Source organism: Gavialis gangeticus, unplaced genomic scaffold (genome assembly GCF_001723915.1).
Source record: "Gavialis gangeticus isolate Ggan-Ray unplaced genomic scaffold, GavGan_comp1, whole genome shotgun sequence".
Classification (NCBI taxonomy): Eukaryota; Metazoa; Chordata; order Crocodylia; family Gavialidae; genus Gavialis; species Gavialis gangeticus.
Window position 1 is genome coordinate 16,293,515 of NW_017729032.1, and position 10,279 is coordinate 16,303,793.

Here is a 10,279-nt window from a genome sequence, read left to right on the forward strand (position 1 = left end):
TTACAATATAAAATATTGTAAAGCCTCTATAAAAAGGTACCTGCCTGCCTGCCTTCCTCCCTCCCTCTCCCCCATCCACCCACCCACTCACAGAACCAGCTTCTGGCAGAGAATATTGCAATGCATTGCTAAAGTCTTTATAGAGTTGCTAAAGGCCCTGGGAGGTCCATGCTTGCTGCTGGGGGTGGGTGGGTTTGTTTGGTCTTCATTCTTGCAAGAAAAGCTGGATGCACAGTAGCACTGGCCAAGCATTCGACCTCTCTCCATCCCTCCATAACAGTCCACCGTGCGCAACTTTCCAGGAATGCCATGACTCCACAGAAGTTGCATGGTCATCAGCACTCCGAAACCACCCCCATTGGCCATACATGTCATATAGACCAAAAGTAAAATGCTGCTGGGACATGGCTAGTAACCAGGAAGGGCCACTAACCAGGCTGGCTGGATGCCTGCCTCTCTCCCTCTCACCCTTCCACCATGCAGCCCTCCATCCATCCCTCACCAAGTGACATACTGCATGTGATTGGAGAAAGGGAACACTCACACTTATTATACAACAACAGTTGCTCGATAGTAGTTATATTGAAGGGAATGTCAAGGGATTATTCAAGGGATCTTGGGAGCATACTGTGAATTGGAGTTTTAGCTTATTGTATTGCATTTGCTGGCAGTGGCTGTACTGTAAAAAAAAAAAAAAATGTGTTCACCAGTTGACTATCAATGGCATTGTTAAGTAAAACAAAAATGTGTATACTGTTTTAGCTTGATTCTCATATAGATCTTGAAAGGTCATAACCCTTCATTCTTCTTATGATGTCATATTTTTTATAAAAAATATACTTTCCATGATTTATTTCTTCCCACAGTGCTCATAGGGCATAAATATATGGTCTGGGTCTGTGCTGAATTGGCACTTAAGAGCATACTTAAAGGAAAAAAAATGCTTAAGAGTTTTGGTGATTCAGGGCCAGAATATCTAGCACACCTTTCAACAACTTCTGATTCCCCCAAATCACATTTATCACTTAAAAGTGACACTTCATATTTAAATCATTTGGAGAAGCTGAACTATCTGCTAACACAGAATTAGTATGCCTGATCCTCATCTCCTTCCACTGAGATAAAGCCATGCAGTTGATCTAGATTTACAGACCTAGATTTAAAGACCTGAATGTTGCCTGTAGATAGCAGAGCAACAAAAAGTCCCCTTGATGTTAGTGTCCTTCTCTAGTGTCCCTCTCCTTCAAATAACACTGTGGGGTATAGACTGTCTTTTTGGTCTGTGTTTGTACGGTACCTAGCGCAATGGGGTCAGGTCATGGTCCATCGTGGACACTCGAGGGCACTACTTCAATATAAAGAATGAAAAACAATCACATTTATTTTTTCTAACAGAAACATGGGAGGACCTGCCCCACCAGACAGCAGCTGGAAAGGACGTCTGAATGTGTCTTACAACATTGGCCCTGGGTTCATTGGGAGTTATTCTACAAGGTTAGTTTTGCTTTATATAAAAATAGTTTTCAGGGACAGGAACACACAGGTACAGCAGTGTGAGCCTTTGAACTAAGACTGTGCACATCTGGCAACTTGATATTTTTCTTTGTTTTTAAGTGAAATGAGGGTATTGGGCATGAGTTCTAGGATAAAGCAAATTCTGAGCAAAATGCCTGCAGAGTTGTATTTGATTTGTATGAAAATCCTCAACCTGTTCTTGGTTTAGACAGGCCTTGGGATAAATTCATTTAAGAGGCTTCCCCATCTTGGCAGATTTTCTAACATACCTGGGATGTCTTAAGTCTTACAGTAAAAGTTTACTTCAGGTTTATTTTGAAGTAAGCTGGCTTCAGTTTTGAAAGTAAAAAGGAAATTTGCATTCTAATCTGAAGGTGACATTTTCCTGAAAAGCTGCTTTAGCAGCAATGCTGCATTTTCACTTTAGAGCAACTTCATTAGAATCTTTTTCTAGATTTGCTGCAGATTTTGCTGAGGTTAAAATTTAGCCCATAAGCTTTCAGTCTAAACAAGTTGCATCTTATACAATTTTAAGTGGATAGTGTTTTATTAGCTAACCTGATGACTCTTCTCTTTACATTTGTTTTCTAATGATCTAGAAAGGTCAGAATGCACATTTATAGTAATAATAAAGTGACAAGAATTTACAACGTAATTGGGACCATCAAAGGAGCAATGGAATCAGGTAAATGCATTTACCCTACAAATTACCTGAGTATGCAGTGAACTGCAGATATAAATAATTAAGGATTGTAATTGCAAAGGGAATATAAAGAAGAAAAGTTATCCTGAGATGTTCTATTATATCATCCTTTCCATTCATACACACTGAGATGCAGCAATAGAATTCAGGTTGTGTCACTATAAAAGCTATTTTCTAAGGGTGGTCATGGTCTTGACTAGATTGAACCATCATATCCAGACAAACAACATTATAACTAGAAAACACATCCTTTTGTCTTTGCTTTTTTTTAATGGAAAGATGGTATTTTGAGTTGTACAAATTTGCAACGAAAATGGAAAAGTATCCACCAGGATCTGAAAGCCCCTTTTTAAATGGATTTACAGACATTTATGGGGTGGGAAGATTATTTGATCTGCAACTGTAGTACCACCAGCTCTGGTTTGAAATACAGCTGTTTAGAACATCAGGTAACTCAGCAGGAAGTTAGTCTGGCTTTGATGGACGTCTTGTCAACTACACCTCCCATTCTGGCTTGGATAACTCTCATCATGTTCTGTCATCTGGATAGGGATCTACTACATCTGTATCTTTGAAATGTTCGTAGTTTAGAACACTCATGAAGTACACATTTACATGTTGGGACAGCTTTGAAATCTATTATAGGCTCCTTCTGTATCAGGGGTTTTCAAACTTTTTTTAATAAGTGTAACTCCAGCAGCCCCCTTTTTAATAAGTGTACCCCCGGGGTGGGGGGGGTGGAGCGGTGGCAGCACAGCATCTGTGTGACCGTGCTCTCGTCCCTCCAGGCCCTGCTCCTGTAAGGCAGTGGCATGGGCCCCCATGTACCCCCTGGAACCTTTCAAAGTCCCTCCAGGGGTACATGTACCCCAGGTTGACAACCCCTGCTCTACCTGTTAAAGGTATTGTGCAATCAGTTGATGAATTGTGCAGTTAATTGGAGATTATCTACCTGTGCAAAGTAGCTATCATGCAACAAAAGCTCCAATCAGCTATACAGTTAGACCTCCTGCTTTAATTTGCACAAGTAGTAGGGTCTCCCCTGCTGGTGAGAGCCTTGTCATCTGATGGGTCTCCCAGCCACAGGGTACACCATGCCCAGTGAAAAACTCCAGGCTCTGGGGGTGTCACACATCTGCCATGATCCCTAAGGCTCCAGGGTGTTGGAAACTCCTGGGGTCGAAAGATCACCATGGGACATGTGGCATGGCAAGATTGTGTGAATCGCACATTAGGTTCCCATTGTGCCTTTACTTGCGTGTGTAGAGGGGGCCATAGTAAGATGTAGAGATTTGTCTATCTATGGAATAACTGCTATATTTCTGTTAGTAGCTCTGTCTATGCAAACACTGAACTCTAGGAGGTGAATGTCGGTCTGATATAAATTTTAAAATGTTTGCAAAACTAGATAGTTTTCTTTTTTAGGGTTTTGTAGTTTGTTTTGATTTGTTTGTTTCTGTGATCTGATATTTCAGCTGAAGCTAGCCATAGTAAATTAAAAGCCCAAATGATAAATAAAAACTATGCCTGTCCAAAAAAAAAAGGGGGTTATAAATGCAACCAGTTTTTAAAAAGTTGTGTCTGCTATGTATGTCTGTGACATTATTTTCTCAAATAAATTACTGTCAACTTTTAATAGACAGTAACATAAGTAAGCTTGAAACTATTTGCAGTTAAGCAGTAGAGTCTCTTTAATGGTTTTTTTCTACAGAGATTTAAGGATGGCTTCTGCCATTCCACCACATAGGATGTAAACTGTTGAGATAGACTATTCATTGTCTGGAAAGCTACATGAAATATTGATAAGCACTTTTCACTGGTAGTCTTGCTCCAGAAAAGGCCCTCCTAAATAAATAATCATAATTAATTTTTCCAGACAGGTACGTCATCCTGGGAGGCCATCGTGACTCCTGGGTATTTGGTGGCATTGATCCTCAGAGTGGGGCAGCTGTGGTTCATGAAATTGTGAGAAGTTTTGGGAAACTAAAGAAAGAAGGTAATGCAACCAAAGAATAAAGAAGCATATGCAGAGTTTTCATAGACAAAGGTCTAAAGGCTGTACCTGCTGTCTTCAGTGTAAATTGAGCAAGCAGGTGCTTGAAATTAGGTCTATGCCTAATGACTCTCATATGTCAAGACTTTACTCCTCCATATTTTGAATATGCTGTAAACTTTTCAGCTATGTATTGTGGGTATACAGGAAATCAAAATTAGATGCTCTTATGGTCCTTCCTTGCTTTAAAAATATCTCAGTCTATGGACTAACAGACCAAAAAAAAATCCAAAACTTCCAAATCAGCTAAGTATAAATTAGTTAAACCAATGTGAATGGTGAATCTGGATATTAATGCAGAGATGAGTTACTGCAAAGTAGATTAAGGTCAGGGGCCTACAGCATGTCAGCTAGTCTGCAGTAACTAGCCTTGTGCACATGCTTTTCCCATGAGACATGAAAGCTGACTGCATGTTGGCTTTCATTAGTGCAAGGGAAGGGTGTGAACATGGATGAGCAGGTATTGCCAAATAGCCTTATTTCATGCTAACTTGTTTGTCTACACGTGACTTCAGGCACAGTGTATGTGCACAAACATGCTGCCCAAATATGCAAAAGAACAAGCTTAAAAACACAAGGTTCCTAGATATATCTAAGTGTGTTGAGTAACAGTAACACCTTTGTGATTCACTTGCCAGAACAGCCATTATTTCTTTTTATTCAGTCAGAAAACCTTTTGAGAGAAGTTCAGAAATAAGTCAAATACTGTTTCATGGTAGCTTGCTTTGCTCAGTCACTGGATTTAAAACCTATTAGAGGTTAAAGTTGTTTCTGTCACTTCCTAGTTACTGTACATAGTTTCATAGTTAATAGGATCAGAAGGGACCTGAGCAGATCAAGTCCGACCCCCTGCCATGGCAGGAAAGAGTACTGGGGTCAAATGACCCCAGCAAGGTGTTTGTCTAGCCTCCTCTTAAAGACCCCCAGGGCAGGAGCCAGCATCACTTCGCTTGGAAGTTGGTTCCAGATCCTAGCCGCCCTGACAGTGAAGCACCGCCTCCTGATATCTAGTCTGAATTTACTCTCTTCCAGCTTGTGACCATTATTCCTGGTCACCCCTGGTGTAGTGCTCAAGGGAACAGGGACTCCCCCAATGTCTGCTGGTCCCCTCTGACTAGTTTGTAACAAGCCACTAGATCCCCCCTCAGCCTTCTCTTGTGGAGGCTGAACAGGTTCAGGTCCCGTAGCCTCTCCTCGTAGGGCCTGCCCTGCTGCCCCCTGATCATGCGAGTGGCCCTCCTCTGTACCCTCTCCGTGTTGTGCACATCCCTCCTGAAGTGCGGCACCCAGAACTGGACGCAGTACTCTAGCTGCAGCCTGACCAGTGCTGCATAGAGGGGGAGGATCACCTCCTTGGACCTGCTTGAGATGCATCTGTGGATTCATGCCAAGGTACGGTTGGCCTTCCTGACCGCATCCCCACACTGCCGGCCCTTGTTCATTTTGGCATCAATAATGACTCCAAGATCCTTTTCTGCCTCTGCACTGACGAGAAGGGAGTTCCCCAACCTGTAGGTATGGTGCTGGTTGTTCCTCCCCGGGTGCCGCACCTTGCACTTGTCAGTGCTGAATCCCATCCTATTCTTGTCCGCCCACCACTGTAACCTGTCTAGGTCCAATTGCAGCCTATTCCTTCCTTCTAGTGTGCCCACATCCCCCCACATCTTAGTGTCATCAGCAAATTTGAACAGGGTGCTTTTTACCCCCTCATCCAAGTCATTGATGAAGATGTTGAACAGTGCGGGCCTGAGGACCAAGCCCTGGGGGACCCCACTGCCCACATCCCTCCAGGTTGAAAATGACCCATCCACCACCACTCTCTGGGTGCGGCCCTCCAGCCAGTTGGTGACCCATTTGACTGTGTAGGTCTCAACACCACAGTCCCCCAGTTTTTTAATGAGAATGGGGTGAGAGACTGTGTCGAAGGCCTTCCGAAAGTCCAGGAAGACTATGTCCACTGCTACCCCTGCATCTAAGGATTTGGTGATCTGGTCATAGAAGGCCACCAGGTTGGTCTGACAGGAAACAATGTATAATGAAACTAAGCAATAATAGTAGCCCAAAGGAGAGCTTTGATGAAGTGGACAGAGATAAAAACACATTGCAGCATACTTTATTCTGGTTTGCGTTGACCTCAAATCAAATGCTAAACCTTTCAGTGTGTAAGATCCTTGCTTAGAAGTCAGTCTGTTGAAATCGCATAGTGGGAAATATCAGGATTAAAAGTTAGTGTTTGGGAAGAGGGTCAATGAAATGACCTCTGGTAACAGAATGGTACAAGTACTACAGTTCTCGTTTGTGTTAAACAGGACAGAAATCTGTATTGAGTAGGGCACTTTGGAAAATCAGTAAAAATACTACCCAAAAAGTTAATACTGCCCTCTCTCCTATTTGCCAGTATGATGAAGTTTGTTAAATTTCAATCACTATGGATACTGAGTGAAAAAAGAATTCTATATTGGGCCTAATACTGTAATATAAGTAAGCTTATAATAACATTAAAGATTAGATTTCCTAAGTATTCCTTTTTTACCACAGATCATTCTTGAAGGCCAAAAATGTAGTTCCATGTTTTTCATTATATTTTTTTAGTGTGAATCACCATTGCAGGGTATTTCTGGAATAATTCTCATGATGCTTTACAACGCATATTTTTGTAGGCTGGAGACCTCGAAGAACAGTGATATTTGCAAGCTGGGATGCAGAAGAATTTGGCTTGCTAGGATCCACAGAGTGGGCTGAGGTAAATCTAATGTCAGTTAATGTCTAAGAGAGTTCTTCGCAATGACAGCTCTTCTACCTGCGCCACTCAGGAGTGTTCAGGCACTCTAATGCATGTGTCCAGAGTTGTTTACTGAATACTAAAAATAGTAATAATCTTCCCCCAGGAACAATAAATTAAATTAAAATTATTAAATTATAGTAAACTAAATTGAAGTTAGATTTAATTTAACTTTTGCTACAGACATGCCACATGAATTTCACCTTAAGAAGCCACTTGTGCTCCCGACTATCTGACCAAGAAACCAGTGGCTAGTCCCAACACAAGAAGTGTGGGGATATACCAACATATGCCTGGGAGTAGAGACACTGCCAAATGGAGATATCAGGCTTGCTTTTCCTCTTGTAACTTTTGTAAATTGGTCTAGCTCCAGTGACTTCAAGGACTTTACTTAAGCAATCAGGTCCTTTGTACTGGTTGCTGGCCTATAAAAAATCACTTCTGCCCAAGGTACTTCCTGATCTACCTTGAGGCAGTGAATGCTCAATTCATACCAATCCAAATGTCTTAATATATAGTATCAAGGTACCCTGTCTCAATACCACCCTTGAGAGAGAAATGCCAATTTATTAATTTAATTCAATATGTCAAGCTAAAGGCAGTATGGATTCAGATCTTTCCACAAAGTCCCACTAATCCAGGGGTGGGCAAAGCCTGGTCTGCAGCAAACGTCCTTTCCCAGCAGCCCCTGCTTGTGTTGCTGTGGCCGGTTTCCATGGAGGCAACAGGAGCAGCAACACTGTGACAGCCTGGGGCCAGGGTTTCCATGGAGACTGGCCCCAGGAATGCTGGCAGGACATGTGGCTGGATGGGGAGTTGCTCCAGGGCTGCCCCTGGGATCTTGCAGCAGTGACAGCCTGGTCCAGAGCCGGAGCAGAGCTGTAATCCACTGCCCATGTGCCCTGGATCTTGGAGGAGGAAAAGGAGTGCCTGGGGCTTGTGGGCATTGGATCATAGCACTGCCCTGGCTCCGGACCACACTGTCACTGCTGCAAGATCCCAGCCTCAGAACACCTCCCTACCCAACCCATGTGCCCTGCTGGGGCTGGTCTCCATGGAAGCCCTGGCCCTGCACTGTCACACCACTGCCGCTACTGGAAACCAGCTGCAGTGACATGGGCAGGGACTACTAGGAACTGGAGTCCAGCAGCTGGCCAGAACTGCCATTTTGTCCACCCCTGTACTAATCACTTGTAAAGGGATCCTTGTTGAGTTTCCGTCATATGACGTGTTGGCTGGCTTATTATTTTACTATTCACAGATGCTCTTATTGCAAAAAAATATATATATTCTGTCTTGGATGATAGTGGTTATAAGTGATGAAAGGTTACAAAATAAAGGATGAACTAGGGAGAGTACACAAGAGCTTCTGTTCACTCTGTTCTGTATCACAAAGACTAGGGTACATTCAATGAAATTGAGTTAAATGAAACAAAACTGATAAATTTTTCACAAAACATAGTTATCCTAGGGTTCTCAATGCCCAGGAGGCCCTTGCACCAAAAAGTTTAGCAGTGTCTGAAACAAACTGAACATTTAGGTTAAAAATACCTACTTTAGGGTTGGTAGCAGCTTCCCCAGAAGGAGTTGTAACTTTTGACTATTGATGGCAAGATATTGGATTAGGTGGACCAATGGTCAGATGCAGCATGGCCATTCCTGCACTCCTGGCTTGGAAAAAATCATAAGCTGCCATTTGTAGTAGCCATTTAACAAAACATAAATATTTGTACCATATAACACAACAAAACAATAAAAAGCCTTGCTCCTACATTTGGTTGGGATGGCCATGCTTTGTTTTGATAATTAGAAATGGTTGGGTAGGGAGCTGTTCTGGGGCTGGCATCTTGCAGCAGTGACAGTGTGGTCTGGAGCTGGGGCAGAGCTGAGATCCACTTCTAAATAATTAGAGAAACTGGACAGGATTCAGGGGTGAATGACAAAGATGACAGCATGCAAACAATATGAGAAAAGGGGAAGAAAACTAGGTGTGTTTAGTTTGGAAAAATGGAGACTAAGGCATTGTTTTAAAATATTGGACAGGCTGCAATAAATAAGAGGCAGAAGACCTGTTCTGTCTTACACAAAGAGCAGGACACAATGGGACATTTGGTTCCCTGGAGACAAGTAGCAGCAGTGGACCTTGTGCTGCCACTTCTTGTCCCTGGGGAATGCCCATCCCACGTGTACTTTGGCTGTCTGAGCATGTGCTGCTCTGTTTGGGTTTGTTCCCCACTTTTTATTTTTTTTGACTCCTGGATATCCAAGGGTCAAAAAAAATCCGGAAAAAAAAATGGAGCAGCATGCCTTTGCAGCACAGAGAACACCAGACTGTGTGGGATGTGGCACTGCAAACATGTTTGCGGCACCACATACTGCACAACTGCACTCATCTGGATGCGCACAGTGAGTTTGAATGCAGTAAAACTGACATAGATTACATTTCAGGAAAAAAAGCTTTCTAATCATAAGAAGCGCAGGGAAGTTGGGATGTTCTTCACTGGAAGCTCTCAGGAAGCGGTTGGATAGGCTTCTGTCTGGGATAGTTTAGGATACGCAAATCATGTATTTGTGCAGGAGCTTGGACTAGGTGACCTTTGAGGTCCTTTACAACCCTGCAGTTCTGTTCTAGCATGTTTGGGTGAAGTTCACTGGGTCGCTGAAAAGTGTTGGGAGAAAAGAATTGAAAAACATGAAAAAGATTGATTCATGTGTCAACTAGTAAACTAGCTGGAGAGAGAACCTCTTGGCTCCACATGAATCTTCTCTCCAAAAGTATTTTGGGGGCTGGGTTGTATGTGGAAAGCTGTAAGGCTCCAGGAAATATGTGCAGCATTATTTTGAAGGGGGAAGTTTAATCACTTTTTTTGTTCTTAATACAGGAGAATGCCAAAATATTACAAGCACGAGGAGTTGCTTATATCAACGCAGATTCCTCTGTAGAAGGTGCGTGCTATGTGGGGTGGTGGATTGGATGAAAATCATGTTTAGGCGGTTTCATTCGGGCTAAGTTTTGGCTTTGCTATGAGCTCTTTGCAAGGGATAGTGCATAGCTGCCTCAGGAGCAGCTTAGAACAGGGCTGTCTGGCTGGTGGCCCGTGGACCGCATCCATCCTGTTCACTCCCCCCACTGCTTCTGCTGCTGTGCCAGCCATGGTCTCTGGCACAGGCCACCACTGTAGCCCGGTGAGCTCACTGCCCATGTGGCAGGTCGGGGGAAAGGGTT

At 43.1% G+C, this 10,279-nt stretch overlaps 1 protein-coding gene across 1 annotated transcript in view; it reads left to right on the forward strand.

Moving 5' to 3' along the window:
• FOLH1B (folate hydrolase 1B) overlaps positions 1-10,279 on the forward strand; it is a 40,534-nt gene that overhangs the window by 8,076 nt on the left and 22,179 nt on the right. The window contains exons 2-6 of the mRNA XM_019524658.1: positions 1,396-1,494; positions 2,115-2,200; positions 4,095-4,214; positions 6,932-7,014; positions 9,936-9,999. Coding sequence (XP_019380203.1) covers positions 1,400-1,494; positions 2,115-2,200; positions 4,095-4,214; positions 6,932-7,014; positions 9,936-9,999 — 448 coding nt within the window. The 5' untranslated portion in view covers positions 1,396-1,399. The remainder of the gene's footprint in view (positions 1-1,395; positions 1,495-2,114; positions 2,201-4,094; positions 4,215-6,931; positions 7,015-9,935; positions 10,000-10,279) is intronic.